This window comes from Podarcis raffonei, chromosome 4 (genome assembly GCF_027172205.1).
Source record: "Podarcis raffonei isolate rPodRaf1 chromosome 4, rPodRaf1.pri, whole genome shotgun sequence".
Taxonomy (NCBI): Eukaryota; Metazoa; Chordata; class Lepidosauria; order Squamata; family Lacertidae; genus Podarcis; species Podarcis raffonei.
The window spans coordinates 4,444,965-4,465,197 of record NC_070605.1 but is presented as its reverse complement, the minus strand read 5'-3'; the positions used below and the strand labels follow the sequence as shown (position 1 = coordinate 4,465,197).

Genomic DNA, 20,233 nt, shown 5'->3' with positions numbered 1-20,233 from the left:
AATGGCAACCATTGGGCCAGAGCTCCATGAAGATTGCCGAAGGAGGGAGTCAGGCTGTGCCCTGGCCAAAGGCCTGGTGGAACAGCTCTGTCTTGCAGGCCCTGCGGAAAGATGTCAGGTCCTGCAGGGCCCTAGTCTCTTGTGACAGAGTGTTCCACCAGATCGAAGCCACAGCCAAAAAAGCCCTGGCTCTAGTTGAAGCCAGCCTAGCCTCTCTGTGGCCTGGGACCTTCAAGATGTTTTTATTTGAAGACCGTAAGTTTCTCTGTGGGACATACCAGGAGAGGCGGTCCCGTAGGTACGAGGGTCCTAGGCCGTATAGGGCTTTAAAGGTTAAAACCAGCACCTTAAACCTGATCCTGTACTCCACCGGGAGCCAGTGCAGCTGGTATAGCACCAGGTGAATGTGATCTCGCAGCGAGGACCTCGTAAGGAGTCTCGCCGCAGCATTCTGCACCCGCTGGAGTTTCTGGGTCAGTCTCAAGGGCAGCCCCACGTAGAGCGAGTTACAATAATCCAGTCTGGAGGTGACCGTTGCGTGGATCACAGTGGCTAGGTCAGGGCGAGAGAGGTAAGGAGCCAACTGCTTAGCTTGGCAAAGATGGAAAAATGCCGCCTTTGTTATAGCTGCAATCTGCGCCTCCATGGAAAGGGAGGTGTCGAAGATTACACCCAAACTCTTAACAGACGGTGCTGGCACTAATTGCGCCCCCGCAAGAGATGGGAGTTGCCCCCCCAATGCCATATCGTCCCGTCCCAGCCACAGGACCTCTGTCTTCGAAGGATTTAGCTTCAATCGGCTCCCACGTAACCATCCAGCCACAGCTTCCAAACATCTGGTCAGTGTGTCTGGGGCCGAGTCAGGATGGCCATCCATCAACAGATAGAGTTGGGTGTCGTCAGCATACTGATGGCAACCTGAATAGCCCACACTTTAGTCCATGCTGAATAGCCCACACTTTAACCCAATCAGAAATCTTTGGAGCCGACTAAAGAAACTTGTTATTCAGAAGCAACCAAGCAATAAAGCGCAATTAGCAGAGGCCAGAATTCAGTCTTGGTTTCCCATTATTACAGCTGCAGAACTAAAAACTTGGTTCACTTCATGGGAAGGCGTTGTAAGGCCGTAATTAAAGCTAAAGGTTACCAATGGTTACCAAAGGTTTCACGTTTTTTCTTTATGACTGCTGTTCTAATAAATACTCCATCATAAAATTCATTGCATTACATTCTTCATTAAATTATCTTTCCATTGCTATATAATTTTATGGTATTACTCCACACAAAAGTAGTGTTATGAGCCATCAAACCTCAGAAATACACCTTTCAAAATAGGTTTCCACAATTTTGGCCACTAGTATAAGTTGTTCATTTTAAAGTTAATGTTCTTTATATATGGGATCAGATTATTATTATTATTTATGTTTCATGTTTATATGTGTGTTGGAAGCTGCCCAGAGTGGCTGGGAGAATGCAGCCAGGGGGGCAGGGTATAAACAAAAATTATTATTATTACTACAGTGGTACCTTGATTTAAGAACAGTCCTCTTCCAGAAAGTTTGTAAACCGAGGTACCACTGTATCATCATCATCATCATCATCATCATCACCACTGCTACTTCTACCTGAAATTCAGCAAGTCTAGCTCTTCTCTGGGATGAATTTTGTTTGGCCCAGTCATGGCATCCCCTCCATCTCCAACGTCAGTCGTCTCTTTGGTCAACCCAAGACTGACAGGAGCAAAAACAAAAACAGAAAACCTGAAACTACTTATCTTTCCTAACAATTCTGAAGCTGATATTGAAGATGGCCTGGGCAGTTTAGACCAGCCCAATCGTGGTAGAAAAAGGAATAATCTGAGGAAGATTGTTCAAAGAGAAAACTGTAATTTACTGTTTATTGTGGGGGTGTTAGGTTCCCAGGTGTTATAGGGGCCACGGTTGAGCTCTGTGAAAATATATGACGTTGGTCTATAGACGTATTTTTTGAATTTCCAGGCAGATATGACGATCCCACAGGGAGCCTTACCAAGAGAGGCCACGATCCCACAATTCTCCCCCATGACGTCCTTATGCAGAGCTCTCTGGTCAGGATCCAGCAACGCCCACTCCTCGTCCGTGAAACGAACAGTGACATCTTCAAAGCACACTGGACCCTAAAAGAAAAAGGGAAATGTCCTCCTCTGAGACAGCAGAAATATGATCTGCTACACAATTCTCTGTTGTTTCCTTCCTGTAAATTGCGGTGTTGTTTCAATAGGATTGCTTTGCTGCACATTTTATTTATGGATGCTTATTTTAATCTGCATTTTAATTATGGGTATTCGTTTTTGTGCAAATAAGTTGTACTCCACCTTGTGTTATTCAAGTCATTCTGCCTAGGCAAGCATTCCAGTTTCCCCAATGGAAGGATCCACTTTCTCCTCTCCTCCTGGGCTGTTATGGGGAGTTCCCTCCCAATGCCCTAGAGCCAAATTCGAGGGGTTCATGGGGGCATGGATAAGGGGAGGAAGTGGAGGCAGGCCCCATTTTGCAGCCGATGGGGCTGGTTAGGTGAATCCAGGCCGCTATTTGTTCTCATTTGTCCACTGCTTAGATACCTATTTTTGCATTCAGTTATCAATCTAGAAATGAAATAAGCCTCTTTTGGATGGGCATCTGTCTTGGATGATCCAGCAGAGATTCCTGCAATGCAGGGGGTCTCCTGGCTCTGAGAGACAAGCAGGGAGGGCGGCTTCTGGCAGAAGGAGAGGGAGCCACCGGTGGCTCCTCCTTCTCCTGACTCACCTCTGCCTCTCGACCTTCTTCTCCCACTCGCCTCCTTCCTCTTCTGCCTATGATTCTGCACTGCATTCTGCCACAGAGTCTCCCAGCTCACCAAGCCCTGTTTCCCCTTCAGCTTCTGACACCTCCTCTTCCCAGGCTTCTCCCTCTTCTCCCTCGACCCGCTCATCCTTCCTCCACCTCCACTCCTTCGCCTCTGAGCCGTCTTCCCTTCCTGGTTCCCCGGCTGCTTCCTCCCACCATTCCTCTGTGCCCAACCAGTCCATGACATTGCTCCATCCCTCGGCCTCTGTCCCCACAAGGCAGCTTCCCCTGACCTGATCTGGTTCCACAGCTGCTGCTTCCCTTTTGCCCCCATGAAAAGGTGGATCAGGAGGTCTTGCTGGCATCCTTCTGCCACCTGCAAGAGAAAAAAGGTAAGCAGGACGCCAGGAGTGCCTGCTTCTCTCACAGGTGAAACTGGGCATCTCTAACTGCAGATGGGCCTTTGAGAAGGACTTACCTGCTGAGAGCATTTGGACGTTTGTGCCCATTTCATATGTTTGTTGTGCAGAAATACATCTCCCCTCCTCTGGACCCTTCTTCCCAACTGTCTCCCCCCAAAACAAGATGAAAAGAACCCTCAGATGAGTTGGGAAACAAAGAGAATGAGACCAGTGGAGAAAAACCACCTTCCTCCTTACCCAGTGGCCTCTCTCTGGTGTCCAACGGAGGCCTCTCTGCCTCACAGGAATCCAGGTCCATTTCTGCAAAGAGATCCTTTCCCTGGAAAAGAAACAAGGATTCAAAACAGAGAATGGTGAGAAATACTAGAAAGAGAATGACAAAGACTTGAAGGGTGTGAGATCTCATTCCATGGATGCCTTCCCAGAAAAAGGATGGGCCATCAGCAGACCATTATGGGATGTTCTCTGTCCTGTTTGGAGCCCCTTGGGAGTATCCAGAGGAAAGTCTCTCTCACCTGCTTTCTCTCCTCTGCCTGACTCAGGAGGAAACCTTCGGCCAGGGCCACCGCCTGGGAACTGGTCTCCGCTCCGCATTCCCTCACCCAGCTCTCCATCTCCAGGGGAAGGACAGCCAGGAACTGCTCCAAGAGCACCAGGTCCAGCATCTCAGCTTTCGTGTGCCTTTCTGGCTTCAGCCACTGATGGTCAAGGTGGTAGAGTCGGCTGCAAACCTCTCGGGGTCCTTTGGCCTCCTGGAAGCAGAACTGCCTCACCTGCTGGCTCTGCACCACTGAGCGGAGGGTGTCCTCCTCACCCAGGATCTTCTGCACAGAGTTTTCCCAGAACCCCCCACTGCTCCCAGTTTGGTTGGCATGGCCTCTTCCTGTTCCAGGGCCAGCTGAGTCTTGCTCATCCATCTGTGCTCTCAGGAAGCCTCTGAGAGATCAGAAGTAACCCTTTGGTCTTCTGCCAAGTTCTGTCCGTCTAAATGAGAAGCTCTAGCAAATCCTACAAAGCAAATACATTGTTCTGTTATAGAATTTGTAGGACGGGGGGGGGGGAATGGTTCCCTGAGCAAGCATGGATGAGTCTTGCTGGGAACAAGGGCTGGACTGCACCACATCCCAGACCATGAGCTATCATTTTGAAAAGAAAGAGGAGGAGGAAGAGGAGAAGAAATAAGTCTCTAGCCTTCTAGCAATGCAAAATGTGGAGGCAACTGAAGGGATTTCTGTCAGATTAATCAACCTGGTTTCTGCTGCCTTCCAGTCAATGCATGAAGTCAGAACCGACTGACAAGGGAGTCATTTGTATCTTGTGATAAATGGATGCTTTTCTCTAGTGGGGGTCCTGACCTGGGGGTCCTCAGGAGTTGCTCCCCAGCCCCACCCTCACCCCACCTCCACTCCCTGCTTCTGTCTCCTTTTCTGCAATCTCTGCCCCTGTCCAGACAGATTCGTGGGGTGAGATCGCTTTTTCTCTCTTCTGAGGGCCAGGAATGTATCTGGCCAACCCCCTGAGGGCCAAGTGGGCGGGGCCAGATACATCTCCCTTGAAGTTTTGATTTTTTTGTTGTTCTGTTAGATAGCTTAACACAAACTGGTTTGCAATGCAGCAGCCAGACTATGGCCTGGGATCCCTCTCTTTATTCCTGGTCTCTCTTTCCTACTTTTCCTTCCTTCCTGCCCGTTGTTTTTTTTGGGGGGGGGGCTAGTCCACCTCCTCGTTCAACTTTGGAAAACCATTTGCACATGTTTCCTCTGTTGTGCAATGAGGCTGAGCGATGTCACACAGGAGTTAAAGTCCCAGGGACTCCTTTGTTTTAAAAAGGGAGATTTCGTGGGAGTCAGGGATCCTCTGATCTCCAGGAAGGAGAGCGCGGCAGACCTGGCCCCTCCCTGATCAGGCCCCCCAGGCACCCTCTCCTGCTGCAGCCCTGGGACCCCCACCGTCCCCCCACTGCACCCTCTGGGGGGAGAGAGAGGAGACTCACCAGATCCCAGGAGGGGGCTGCGATTCTTGCAGCAGAGACACCGAAGCAGGAAAGGACTGGGGAGGGAGGGGGCTTGGCTCGGGAGGACCTGCCCCCCTTGCTTCCTGTCCTCTCTTGGAAGGCAGCTCAGTTCCCTTTAACCCTTGCAAAGCCGAGTCCACCCAGCTCAGCCCTCTCTCAGATTCTTATTATTTTTATGCATTTTGGGGGCCAGCTGCCCCCCCCCGGCTTCACCAATGCCCAGATATCCTTTTGGGGGTGAGGCTCTTGGCTGGACTCTGAGCATCTCCCTCCCTTGGCCAGAAACCAGAGGAAGAGCTTGCAGGGAAAAGGGCTTTGCAGGAGGCAAGGAAGCTCCTCCTAGAATTCAGGAGTGGAGAGATAGGAGGGGATCCCAGGGTCATCTAGTCCAACCCGAAGCAAGAGGGGGCCGGGTCTAGTTCCCTAAACAGGCAGCCCTGTTTAGGAAAGCTTTCAATGTTTAATAGGTTATTGTATTTTAGTGTTTGATTGGAAGCCACCCAGAGTGGCTGGGGAAACCCAGCCAGATGTGCAGGATATAAATAATAAATTATTACTATAATTATTATTACAACCCCCAGCAATGCAGGAATCTCAGCTAAAGCATCCATGGCAGATGGCCGTCCGATCTCTGCTTAGAAACCTCCAAGGAAGGAGAGTCCACCACTTCCCAAGGGAGACTTTTCCCCTGCCAAAATGAGTAATAATGAGTAATAAATTAAATGAGTAAATGTGTAATAATTTCTTATGTATGCTTTTCATACTAATATACAAAAGTATGCCATTTCCCTTTCCAGAAATGCTTAATTCCTTATTCAATGGACTGAAAATGGATGGTTGTTGTTATGATGTTTAGGGAAGCTTTGAATATTTGATGGACTATTGTATTTTAATATTTTGTTGGAAGCCGCCCAGAGTGGCTGGGAAACCCAGCCAGATGGGTGGGGTATAAATATATTATTATTATTATTATTATTATTATTATTAAAATTGATCAGGTGAGTTTTCTCCTTTCGAAAGAGGAAGGTGGAATCTCCATGGCTGCTGATAGCATAACGTTGAAAGACTAGGGAAATACGGGGAGTCCTAGAGTATCTGCTTGGAATGCAGAATGTCCCCATCAGTGTAGGCCAGGGGTCCTCAAACTATGTTCCCTGGCCTGAATCCAGCCCGTCAGGGTCGTGAATCTGGCCTGCACGGTCATTTCAGAACCCGCCAAGTGTCTGAGGCTGAAAGCATCTCGCCGCCCGCTCAGTCAGTCCCTGGGAGGTAAACGCCACAGGCGTGGTGGCGGCTCTACCAATGAAAGGCCAGGGGGTTTTGCCCGGGGACAGGGAAGTGCTGTCTTTTGGCTTGAAGAGGTTGGCGGAGGAAAGCAGACTTGGGTCGATTCGGTTTCCTTACGTATTCTTTAAAGGTGGGAGAAGGAAGTATAGTCCTATTTTTGTGAGTGGCGCAGCGGTCTTTCCACTCCTGTGATTCACATGCTCTGAAAGTTGGGATCTGTTTTGATATTTAAATTTTTAAAGGCTGGAGTGGAACCGGATATTGACCATCTCCTTAGCCTGGGGAGCCACATTCTGGTTGAAGGAGGCCAGGATTAGCCCCCAAGGCCTGGGGTGTCCCTCCTCCCCTGTAGTAGGACTTGGAATCCAGGAGAAAACTCTTGGAATAGCCTTGCCAGGTGCTCAGGGACGGACTCACCTGTCCCCATGTCCTTCTCTTTGTAGATGTGCTGAAAACTGTGTTAAAATGTGACATCAAGCTTTATTTACAGCGGAAAATAGCAAAGAAACATGGCGTGAGCTGTCTTCCACAGCCGTCTCCTCCTCGGTCAGAGTAAAAGAGAACAAAGGATGGAAGTGATTTACAGACTGACTTCCATTCTTACACAGACAGTACAGAAGGTGTAAACATGGATATCATGTTACACTAGCAATGGGAGAATGAAATACTGACAGTTTGGCCCCCAATTTGGTCCAAGACCAAAGCTGGCATCCCTCATGGTCCAGGAGTGCCAGGGACTCCATGGTGGGGGCAGTGGGGGCCGCTTTGGCCCAGACTGGCCCCTGACTTTGAGATGCTCTTTCTACCCACAGGACCTCCGATGTTACGCCCTTTGGGAAAGTGGGGAGCAACAGAAACCAGCAGCCAACAGCATCCCTTCTCTGCTGGCCTTTGCCCGAAGGTTCCCCCATCTCAGAGCAAGTAGCTCTCCCTCATGGATTCAGTCCTTTCATCACTTCCATTTTTTTTAAAAAAAGATTTTTATTAAAGTTTCAAAAAAATTATAAAAACAAAACAAAACAATAATACAGACAAACAAAAGTAAAAACAAGTATAATTTCAGTCCCTTATTTTCTTATAACTTACTTCCCCGACTTCCTCATACCTCCCCTTTCTGTATTCCAATTTCTAATTTATTAATTCAGCAAATCCTTTCCCTTATTTTTCATTTAATTTTTAGCCTTTCTTTTCTTTTTGCTTATCCATTACAGCTGGAAACCACATAATTTCTAAACCAAACGTCATTCTAACATTCATTAATTTTGCAATGTTTCTTAAGGTAGTCCTTAAATTTCTTCCAATCTTCTTCCGCTGTCTCTCTCCCCTGGTCTCGGATTCTGCCAGTCATCTCTGCCAGTCCCATATAATCTATCACCTTCATCTGCCATTCTTCCAAGGTGGGTAGATCTTGTGTCTTCCAGTACTTTGCGATGAGTATTCTTGCTGCTGTTGTAGCGTACATAAAGAATGTTCTATCCTTCTTTGGCACCAATTGGCCGACAATACCCAAGAGAAAGGCCTCTGGTTTCTTCAGAAAGGTATATTTAAATACCTTTTTCAATTCATTATATATCATTTCCCAGAACGCCTTAATCTTTGGGCACGTCCACCAAAGGTGAAAGAATGTACCTTCATTTTCTTTACATTTCCAACATTTATTATCAGGCAAGTGATAAATTTTTGCAAGCTTGACTGGGGTCATGTACCACCTATAAATCATTTTCATAATATTCTCTCTTAGGGCATTACATGCCGTAAATTTCATCCCGGTGGTCCACAACTTTTCCCAGTCAGCAAACAGAATGTTATGACCAATATCTTGTGCCCACTTAATCATTGCAGATTTAACCGTTTCATCCTGCATATTCCATTTCAACAGCAAGTTATACATTTTTGACAAATTTTTAGTATTGGATTCTAACAATTCTGTTTCCAATTTTGATTTTTCCACCTGGAAGCCAATTTTCCTGTCCATCTTATAAACCTCCATTATTTGATAATAATGAAGCCAGTCTCGCACTTTATCTTTTAATTTGTCAAAACTCTGCAATTTCAGTTTGTCCCCTTCTTGTTCCAAAATTTCCCAATATTTCGGCCATTTGGACTCCATATTGAGCTTTTTCACAGCCTTTGCCTCCATTGGCGACAACCACCTTGGGGTTTTATTTTCCAACAAGTCTTTATATCTAATCCAGACATTATATAATGCTTTCCTGACAATATGATTTTTAAAGGCTTTGTGAGCTTTAACCTTGTCATACCACAAATATGCATGCCACCCAAAAGTATTATTAAAACCTTCTAAGTCCAAAATGTCTGTGTTCTCAAAAAGCAGCCAGTCTTTCAACCAGCAAAGAGCTGCCGATTCATAGTACAGTGGTGCCTCGCAAGACGAAATTAATTCATTCCGCAAGTTTTTTCTTCTTGCGAGTTTTTCGTCTTGCGAAGCACGGTTTCCCATAGGAATGCATTGAAAATCAATCAGTGCGTTCCTATGGAAACCGCCTTCAGACCAGGTCCGGGGACAGTCTGTCCCCCGACCTCTTCTGAAGGCTGGGGGGGGGGACAAGGGCTTTTCTTCCCACCGCCAGCCTTCAGAAGGCTGTTCTGAAGGCTGGCGGTGGGAAGAAAAGCCCTTCTCCCCACCTCCCACCCCCCAAGCTCCGGGGACAGGAGGGCTTTCCTCCCGACCGCCAGCATTTTAAAAGCCCCCAGGACAGCGGAGATTTCTCCGCTGTCCCGGGGAGATTTTAAAATGCTGGCGGGCAGCAGCGAAGCACATGCAGTCTCTCAAGATTTAAACGAAGGCATCCATTTACAACATACCAGGTTATTATTTGTGGGGCAGAAATTTTTTAGAAAAAAATTATATCCCCAAAGGGGGGAATTGTTATAAGAATTTTTAGGTTAGAGAGAGAGAGAGAGAGAGAGAGCTAAATGTACCAAGCAAACACATATATAAATATATAAATTACATGTCCAAAACCCACAGGAAAAGTCCTAAAGCCATTTTGACTCTTTGACTCTTTCAGTCACCTCAAATATTTCTCTACAAGGTCAAAGGAAATGCAGAAACCTTCCCATTGTCTCTGTCCTCACAAATCCTGCCTTAAGGGCACATTTAAGGTGTGAATAGGGTGAGCCTGTGACCTGGCTCAGGAATGAAGTATTATCATTACAAAAGAATAGCCAGCCTTCCCAGGTAATCTAGTCAAGTGACCATTAACAGGTAACCTGGCAGACAAGGTAAAAACAACACTCAGATTTCTGTTGTAGACCGCCTTTTCTGTGATGTATGTATGATGTTTCTGTTGGAAAACTTGCCCCCTCGGGAGAGGATGGCCTCTCTCCCTGCTCCCGGGGCCTGTTTACCGGAGATCCTCTCTGGCTGACATCCCGGACAGTCCAGGGAGATCTTGATAGGCGACATCCCCCGGAATGGAAGATGCACACCCCCTTTGCCCCTTTGCATACCAGCAGGGGGAAAAAGATAGTCAGAAAGGCTTTTTACATCTTGTTTATTTCTGACTGTACATTTCTACAAAAAACATCTCCGATCAGTTCAGTCTCCTCCGAGCAAGTGACACAGACTTCCTTCACATACGAAACAGGAAGGTCTCATATTACACTGAGAACAAAGCCTTGTGAATCCCGTGAACTGCCTGGAATATTCTTTCCCAGGACTAGCCACATCATACACATCCACTTAGCAGGGATGTGTATACCTGTGAAGAGATCCAAGATTTAGAACCTCAAAGCCAAAGTGAGAGCATTTGGGTCAAAATTAAGGGAGAGAAGAATAACAGTGACCTCATTGTGGGAGTTTACTATAGATCCCCAAGCCAAACGGAGGACATAGATGATGCCTTCCTGGAACAGATGGCCAAACATGCAAAAGGAAGGGAGATAGTAGTAATAGGGGACTTCAATTACCCGGATATTTGTTGGATGTCAAACTCAGCCAAGAGCATAAGGTCAAACAGATTCCTCACTGGCCTTGCAGACAACTTCATTGTCCAGAAAGTGGGAGAAGCAACAAGAGGAACAGCCATTTTAGATCTGGTCCTAACCAATGTTGATGACCTGGTTAGTGGGGTAGAAGTGGAAGGATCATTAGGCACGAGTGATCATGCTCTTCTGAAGTTTACTATACAGCGGAAAGGAGCAGCCAAGCATACTAGGACTCAATTTCTCGACTTTAAGAAAGCCGACTTCATAAAACTTAGGGAAGTGCTGGGTGAGATCCCATGGAGAGTAATACTAAAAGGAAAGGGAGTTCATGATGGCTGGGAGTTTGTTAAGAGGGAGATAGTAAAAGCACAACTTCAGGCAATGCCAATGAGACGGAAACATGGAAGGTGCCTAAAGAAGCCAGGGTGGCTATCTAAAGAACTTTTAACTGAGTTAAGATTAAAAAAGGATGTCTACAAAAAATGGAAAAGGGGGGAAACCACCAAAGAGGAATTCAAACAAATAGCCAGCATGTGTAGACACAAAGTCAGAAAAGCTAAAGCACAGAATGAACTCAGGCTTGCTAGAGAGGTTAAAAGCAACAAAAAAGGCTTTTATGGGTATGTTTGTAGCGAAAGGAAGAACAAAGAAACAGTGGGGTCACTCAGAGGAGAAGATGGTGAAATGCAAACAGGGGACACAGAAAGGGCTGAACTCCTCAATGCCTTCTTTGCCTCAGTCTTCTCCGATAAAGAAAACAATGCCCGACCTGAAGAATTTGGAGCAAATGATTCAGCAGAGGAAACACAGCCCAGAATAACTAAGGAGATAGTACAAGAATACTTGGCTAGTTTAGATGTATTCAAGTCTCCAGGGCCAGATGAACTGCATCCAAGAGTATTAAAAGAACTGGCAGATGTGATCTCAGAACCACTGGCAGTCATCTTTGAGAATTCCTGGAGAACAGGCGAAGTCCTGGCAGACTGGAGGAGGGCAAATGTCGTCCCTATTTTCAAAAAGGGGGAAAGAGAGGACCCAAATAATTACCGCCCAGTCAGTCTGACATCAATACCAGGGAAGATTCTGGAGCAGATCATTAAGCAAACAGTCTGTGAGCACCTAGAAAGGAATGCTGTGATCACCAATAGTCAGCATGGATTTCTGAAAAATGAGTCATGTCAGACTAACCTGATCTCGTTTTTTGACAGAATTACAAGCCTGGTAGATGAAGGGAATGCAGTGGATGTAGCCTACCTTGATTTCAGCAAGGCATTTGACAAGGTGCCCCATGATATTCTTGTAAAGAAGCTGGTAAAATGCGGTCTTGACTATGCTACCACTCAGTGGATTTGTAACTGGCTGACTGACTGAACCCAAAGGGTGCTCATCAATGGTTCCTCTTCATCCTGGAGAAGAGTGACTAGTGGGGTGCCACAGGGTTCTGTCTTGGGCCCGGTCTTATTCAACATCTTTATCAACGACTTGGATGATGGACTCAAGGGCATCCTGATCAAATTTGCAGATGACACCAAACTGGGAGGGGTGGCTAACACCCCAGAGGACAGGATCACACTTCAAAACGACCTTGACAGATTAGAGAACTGGGCCAAAACAAACAAGATGAATTTTAACAGGGAGAAATGTAAAGTATTGCACTTGGGCAAAAAAAATGAGAGGCACAAATACAAGATGGGTGACACCTGGCTTGAGAGCAGTACATGTGAAAAGGATCTAGGAGTCTTGGTTGACCACAAACTTGACATGAGCCAACAGTGTGACGCGGCAGCTAAAAAAGCCAATGCAATTCTGGGCTGCATCAATAGGAGTATAGCATCTAGATCAAGGGAAGTAATAGTGCCACTGTATTCTGCTCTGGTCAGACCTCACCTGGAGTACTGTGTCTAGTTCTGGGCGCCACAGTTCAAGAAGGACACTGACAAACTGGAACGTGTCCAGAGGAGGGCAACCAAAATGGTCAAAGGCCTGGAAACGATGCCTTATGAGGAACGGCTAAGGGAGCTGGGCATGTTTAGCCTGGAGAAGAGGAGGTTAAGGGGTGATATGATAGCCATGTTCAAATATATAAAAGGATGTCACATAGAGGAGGGAGAAAGGTTGTTTTCTGCTGCTCCAGAGAAGCGGACACGGAGCAATGGATCCAAACTCCAGGAAAGAAGATTCCACCTAAACATTAGGAAGAACTTCCTGACAGTAAGAGCTGTTTGACAGTGGAATTTGCTGCCAAGGAGTGTGGTGGAGTCTCCTTCTTTGGAGGTCTTTAAGCAGAGGCTTGACAACCATATGTCAGGAGTGCTCTGATGGTGTTTCCTGCTTGGCAGGGGGTTGGACTCGATGGCCCTTGTGGTCTCTTCCAACTCTATGATTCTATGATTCTATGATTCTAATCCAACAGAGTCTCATGTAACTTCTTAAAAAATTCCGATTTTCCCTCATTTGGTGCATAGATGCCTACTATAAAAAATTTATCTCCTTGTGATTGGATTTCAATTGCAACAAATCCTCCTTGATCATCTTTAAATATAAGTTTCGGTGATAGGCTCTCCTTTGCATAAAGTACTACTCCTCTTTTTTTAACTTTTTCTGATGAAATAAATTCATGGCCCAATCTTTTATTACTCAGTATTTTCCTATGTAGCCTTGTCACATGTGTTTCTTGTAGACAAATCAAGTCCAATTGTTCCTTTTTCAATAAATGAAAGACTCTGCGCCTTTTTTCAGGGGAATTCAGTCCATTAATATTCCAACTTAATATTTGCAATGCCGTGTGATTACTCTGATTTTCCTCCAACTACACCCAATGCTTGCTCTTCTTCTGTTGATATCACTGGATTGTCCAGTCCGAAGGGTAGTTTGGCTATGTCCAGTATTCCTTTTTTTGGTGATCTTCTGTCCAATGCTTTTTGTTCTGGTCCTCTATCAGGTGATCTTCTGTCCGATGCTCTTGACTCTTTTCCAGACCTATTCTGCAGATCTTCTTCGTAATTATTCAAAAAAATAGCTTTATCTTCTACTGATTTTATTTTTATTTTCCTTCCTTTGAAACTGAAGGATAGGCCTTGGGGAAATTCCCACCTAAGGTTAATTTTGTTCTTTCTCAGCAGGGCAACCAAATCACTGTAATTGGACCTAAGATCCAAAAGGTATTTCGGGATGTCTTTAAAAATCTCCACTCTTGACTGTAGTACTTCCAAAGGATTCTGATAATGCCAACCCAAAATTTTATCTCTCTCTTTTTTAGTTCGGAGGGTAATCAAACAGTCTCTTATTCTGTTCTTCTCTTTCTTCCCTCCTCTTCTAAGTCTAAAGGCAGTCACGATTTTAAATTCATCCTGTTCCAAATCCAAATCCCAAAAGTCTGCGAATTCCTGCGTCATTTCTTAAAAGGGCAAATTGAAAGCGAAATTGTATGGCAAGTAGTGGAAGAAAAAAAGGTTGCATTTGAAAAAACACACAAAGAAAACCTGGGGGGTGGCCTCCTCCAATATTTAATAGGGGGGACAAAGACCCCTTGGCATTTAGGAGTTGGCCGTATTCCCTACACCAGGGGTGTCAAACTCAAAATCATCGGGGGCCGCATCAGCAGTTTGGTCACCCTCAAAGGGCCGGTTGTATCTGTAGGACTATGTGTCCGCTCTTTATTATCATAAATTATTGTCACTGCATTTAATTATTACTGTTTTTTGTAATAATGTAAGTAATAACTAGCTCTGAAAGCAGAAACATAGTCAGAATAATGGCAAGTAGATATTCAAATGTACAATTATTGTACAATTTATTGAAAAATGATTTTTGGTAACAGACAGTATTTTTTTTAAAAACATACAAATATTGCCGAACACTTTTTATTACACATATGGCAAACACAAGGCATTAACTTTTTTTTAACTTTTCTGACTAGATGGCTGACATCGTTTTCCTGAGGTCAGTCCATCAATGTCTGGCGTTAGGTCTGACTGTCTTTTTCAAGCTGTGACTTCTCGCGGGCCTTGTGTTTGACACCCGTGCTCTAGTGCGAAGAAGAGAGGTACCACCATTTCTGGCACCTGGGAACGCAGCTGCACTTCCAGAACCTCAAGTGTAGAGGGGAGTGACACAGAATACACACTCACACCACCTTAGGCCAGGTCATAATCCCCAGTTCCGCCAGCTTTTTTATAGTCAGCTGGCAGGGTGCTTCAATCTTCACAGGGTCCCTAGCCTTCATTTTAAAGAGCAGCCTCCAGGATGCACCACCAAGACAGATCCCACCTGAAAGTACTAAAAGCATGCACTTCTGTTGGGATAAAGATATGGGTGTCACACGCCTGTCAAAATACTATTGCAGCAGCTACTGTAGGGTCATGGGGAGTAAGCGCTGCTATTCCTCTGTTGATGGCAGTGAGTTTCCTGCCTGTGGTGAGGATTTCAGCATTCAGTCAAGGGTTCCTAGTCCAGGCATGCTCCCTCTGGACTACGTTCCCATGGGAGGTCCACCGATCCAACAACCTAAGGCAGGAGACTGAGAAGAGATATGATAGCCATCTTCAAATGTCTAAGGGGCATTTCGCATGGGAAATGGAGCAAGCTTGTATTCTTCCATTAGGGAAGGTAGGACTCGAACCAGTGGATTCACGTTACAATAAAGATTTTGACTAAACATGGGAAAGAACTTTCTGCTGGTAAGGGCTGTTCAACAGGGGAATGGTCTCCCTCGGGAGGTTTTTCCCTTCTTGGAGGTTTTTAAGCAGAAGTGGGATGTCTGTCTGCCATGGATGCTATGGCTGAGATTCCTGCACTGCAGGGGTTGTACAGTACTGGATAGCCTTGGGGATCCCTTCCAACTCTACAATTCTATTAGGATCCCTTTTATAAAAGAGAGAATTTTAATGGCACGACCATTATTTATTTCGGCTTCTCCCAACGGGGCCACGAAGGATCAGAAAAGCTGAAGAAGAGACCCTTCCTCAGAGGAGGCGGGAGACCACCGGACCCGCCCAGGAGGGGAATCCGGCCGCCTTTCCCTCCAGAGCTTCGCCTTTTGCCCCGGCCAAGTTGCGCCGAGGGCGCCTTGCGGGCTCTGCATGGCTTCAGGCGGAGCCCAGGAGCCGCTTCCCGGCCTGGAGGGCAGGCTGCGCGCGGGACCCCGCCGCTCTCGGGGCGCGACCCAGACCCGGCTGCCTTCCGCGGCCAGCAGAGGTAGGCCGCCGGCTTCTAACCCGGCGGAACTGGGGCGTCACGGGCGTCACGGGCGCCACCCGCTCCTCCCGCCCCGCCCCCTTCTCCTGGGTGCCCCCTCCCTCCTTTGTTCTCCGGAGCCCCGCCTCCCCCTCTCCCCCAGCTCGCCTATTGGCTCACGCAGCTGCCACTCGGGTAGGGGCCCGCTTTGGCCCCGCTCCCCGGCCGCCGAGAGAGAGCGGGAGCGTGCTGGGCTGGGCGGCCGGGCGTCTCCTTCCCTGCGCTGCTTCGGCCGCGTCTGCAGCCGCCGCGGGACCAGGCGGGAGGCCAGTCATGCCCAGACGCTGCCAGCCGCTCGGAAGGAGCCGTCGCTCCACCGGGCAGCGCCTGCCTGCGCGCCCCTCGCTCCCTGCACCGAGGATGGCGGGGGCGCCGGGCGCAAGGCGGCGCCGGGGCTGCTGGGCAAGTGCTGATGCACTTTGGGGAATTCCTGTCACAGGGAGCAAGGCAGAAGCGGAGGATGACGGGGCACGTTCCCCGGGGGAGCGGGGCCGCGGCTGCCTGGCCAGTTTCGTCCCACGATCCTGAAAATGCTACACGGGCCACATGACGAGGTCTCGCGGGCCGGATTCGGCCCGCGGGCCTTGTGTTTGACACCCGTGCCCTACACCCACACGTCTCAGAATGCTTAGAACATAAAAACACAACATAATAACACAAAACATCACATGTTAAAATAGTATTAGATGTCAATAAGAAAAAGGCCCGGTTAAAAAGCCGTGGATTTGCCTGGCTCCTAAAGCTGTATACTGGTTTTTCCGACCTTTGTATGGATTCTTTGATGGGAAGTGAGTTTAGAGCTAACAGTGAAGCTCTTTCCACATTCCACACACTGATAGGGTTTCTCTCCTGTATGAATTCTTTGATGGGAAGTGAAATTGGAGCTCCTACTGAAGCTCTTTCCACATTCCACACACTGATAGGGTTTCTCCCCTGTATGAATTCTTTGATGGGAAGTGAGATCGGAGCTCTGACGGAAGCTCTTTCCACATTCCACACACTGATAGGGTTTCTCCCCTGTATGAATTCTGTGATGGTAAGTGAGAAAGGAGCTATCAGTGAAGCTCTTTCCACATTCCACACACTGATAGGGTTTCTCCCCTGTATGAATTCTGTGATGGGAAGTGAGAGAGGAGCTATCAGTGAAGCTCTTTCCACATTCCACACACTGATAGGGTTTCTCCCCTGTATGAATTCTTTGATGGGAAGTGAGAGAGGAACTATCTGTGAAATTCTTTCCACATTCCACACACGGATACGGTTTCTCCCCTGTATGAATTCTGTGATGGGAAGTGAGAGAGGAGTTATCAGTGAAGCTCTTTCCACATTCCACACACTGATAGGGTTTCTCCCCTGTATGAATTCTTTGATGGGAAGTGAGATGGGCACTGTTCCTGAAGCTCTTTCCACATTCCACACACTGATAGGGTTTCTCCCCTGTATGAATTTTTTGATGGGAAGTGAGATGGGAGCTCTTCCTGAAGCTCTTTCCACATTCCACACACTGATAGGGTTTCTCCCCTGTATGAATTCTTTGATGGGAAGTGAGATGGGCACTGTTCCTGAAGCTCTTTCCACATTCCACACACTGATAGGGTTTCTCCCCTGTATGAATTCTGTGATGGAAAGTGAGTTTGGAACTATCAGTGAAGCTCTTTCCACATTCCACACACTGATAGGGTTTCTCCCCTGTATGAATTCTGTGATGAGAAGTGAGAGAAGAGCTATGAGTGAAGCTCTTTCCACATTCCACACACTGATAGGGTTTCTCACCTGTATGAATTCTTTGGTGGGAAGTGAGATGGGAGCTGTGACTAAAGCTCTTTCCACATTCCATGCACTGATACGGTTGCTCCCCTGTATGAATTCTGTGATGGGAAGTGAGAGAGGAGCTTTTCCTGAAGCTCTTACCACATTCCACACACTGATAGGGTTTCTCCCCTGTATGAATTGTGTGATGGGAAGTGAGAGAGGAGCTTTTCCTGAAGCTCTTACCACATTCCACACACTGATATGGTGTCTCCCCTGTATGAATTCTTTGATGGGAAGTGAGAGAGGAGCTACATGTGAAGCTCTTTCCACATTTCACACACTGATAGGGTTTCTCCCCTGTATGAATTATTTGATGGGAAGTGAGACTGACTCTCTGCCTGAAACTCTTTCCACATTCCACACACTGATAGGGTTTCTCCCCTGTATGAATTCTTTGATGGGAAGTGAGATTGGAGCTGTGAGTGAAGCTCTTTCCACATTCCACACACTGATATGGTTTCTCCCCTGTATGAATTCTTTGATGGTAAGTGAGAATGGAGCTCTTCCTGAACCTCTTTCCACATTCCATGCACTGATAGAGTATCTTTCCAATGAGATTTTGTTGATGGGAAGTGGAATTGGAGCTCTGACTACAGCTTTCTCCACACTCCAAATTTTTGCGTGGCTTCTCCTCTCTGGGGATTTTGTCGTGGTCACCTTTGTTCTCGATTTCCGTTTCATCACAATCTGCATTGGAGACAAAAAGGGATTAGAGCCTCAGGAACAAATGGAGAAGTATTGAAGGGAGTTGGGTGTGTGTTCATTACCTGTATTGTTTGTCATTAACCAACATATTTATTATGAGATTCTTATGTGTTGTTGAATGTTGCTTTGTTTGATATAAAGTAGTGGTCAAAATTGTGGAAGACTTTTGGGGAAAAAGTGTAGTTCTTCTTTTGGAGTAATATTATAAATTTATATATCAATGGAAAGATAATTTGATCAAGAATGCAATCAACAATGCAATCAAACAAAGTTTGTTCATATTCTATCAAACCTTATAGCCAAATAACCAGAAAAAAGAAGCACAACTTGCTTAGGTTGACTTTTGTCAGTGTCTTATGCGATTGCTATCAAGTTGGTCATTTAGTGAGGTTGAAAAACATAATCAAATTAAAGAAATGGCACAAAGAGTTGACTGGTCACCCAGAAAGTGATATAAAATTGTACTATTAAGTGAACAAGGCTACAGTTATGAAGAAATTAGATGAAAAATTGGGAAAAACTAAACCAAAGCTGGCGATTGAAGAATGGAGAGACTGTGCCTACATGACAGAAGAAAATCATCTGGGTGTATACAAGACTATATAATGCAATGTAATGGGAAGTTGAGTGCAAGTCTGGTCTAAATGTTAGAATTCTAAGGAAAAAGCCATTGTTATCTCTCCAACAAAGGTTGAAAAGATGAAACCCATGTTAACTGTACAGCGGAACAATGGGACAGTGTTATTTGGAGCGATGAAACCCAAATCTCCTTGCTTGGTAGTGATGGCATGAAATACGCGAGGAGAAGAATCAGAGAAGATTTACATCCTACTTGCATTACACCGACTGCGAAACACCCAGACAGTGTGATGATCTGGGGTTGTATGGCAGCAAAAGGTGTGGGAAGAATTTGCGTCATTAATGGGAATATAAATGCGGAAAAATGCATAAACGAAATACTTGAGCCCAAACTGAAGTGTTCCGCAGGTGATCTTTTCCCAGATACTGAAGCATTTATATATATGCTTCATATGCTTGAAATATATATGCTTGAAATATATTCTATTTCAACAGGATTCAGCTCCATGTCATGTTGCTGCTGTGTGCAAAAGGTGCTTTGGAATGGCCTGGGAATAGCCCACACTTCAACCCAATCAGAAATCTATGGAGCTGACTAAAGAAACTTGTTATACATGTTTGATGTAGTAGAGGATTTTAATATTTTTTTGGAAGCCACCCAGAGTGGCTGGGGAAGCCCAGCCAGATGGGCGGGGTACAAATAATAAATTATTATTATTATTATTATAGAAGCAACCCAGCAATAAAGCTCAATTAACAGAGGCCATAATTCAGTCTTGGTTTCCCATTATTACAGCTGCAGAACTAAAGACTTGGTTCACTTCAAGTGAAGGCGTTGTAAGGCCGTAATTAAAGCTAAAGGTTACCAATGGTTACCAAAGGTTTCACGTTTTTTCTTTATGACTGCTGTTCTAATAAATACTCCTTCATAAAAGTCATCGCATTACATTCTTCATTAAATTATCTTTCCATTGCTATATAATTTTATGGTATTACTCCACACAAAAGTGGTGTTATGCGCTACCAAACCTCAGAAATACACTTTTCACAAAAGGTTTCCACAATTTTGGCACTAGTAGAAGTTGTTCATTTTAAAGTTAATGTTCTTTATATATGGGATCAGATTATTATTATTTATGTTTCATGATTATATGAGTGTTGGAAGCCGCCCAGAGTAGCTGGGGCAACCCAGCCAGATGGGCAAGGTAGAAATAAAAATTATTACTATTACTACAGTGGTACCTTGATTTAAGAACAGTCCTCTTCTGGAAAAGATTAAGTTTGTAAACCGAGTTACCACTGTATCATCATCATCATCATCATCATCATCATGACTGCTGCTGTTGCTGCTTGCGTGAGTGCTGGCCTAGGGGGCGGGGCCTGCACTCACCGCCACAGCATAAGAGGCCTGAGAGAGGCCT

General features: G+C 46.0%; 1 protein-coding gene across 5 annotated transcripts in view; it reads right to left on the bottom strand.

Annotated features, from left to right (window-relative positions):
* LOC128412035 (zinc finger protein 420-like) overlaps window positions 1-20,233 on the bottom strand; it is a 621,951-nt gene that overhangs the window by 508,779 nt on the left and 92,939 nt on the right. The window contains exons 6-7 of one of the 5 annotated variants that reach the window (XM_053384853.1): window positions 16,522-18,215; window positions 15,440-15,444 (exon numbers count right to left, since the gene is read on the bottom strand). The exons of the other annotated variants lie outside the window; for them this stretch is intronic. Coding sequence (XP_053240828.1) covers window positions 15,440-15,444; window positions 16,522-18,215 — 1,699 coding nt within the window. The remainder of the gene's footprint in view (window positions 1-15,439; window positions 15,445-16,521; window positions 18,216-20,233) is intronic. 5 annotated transcript variants of the gene reach the window in all.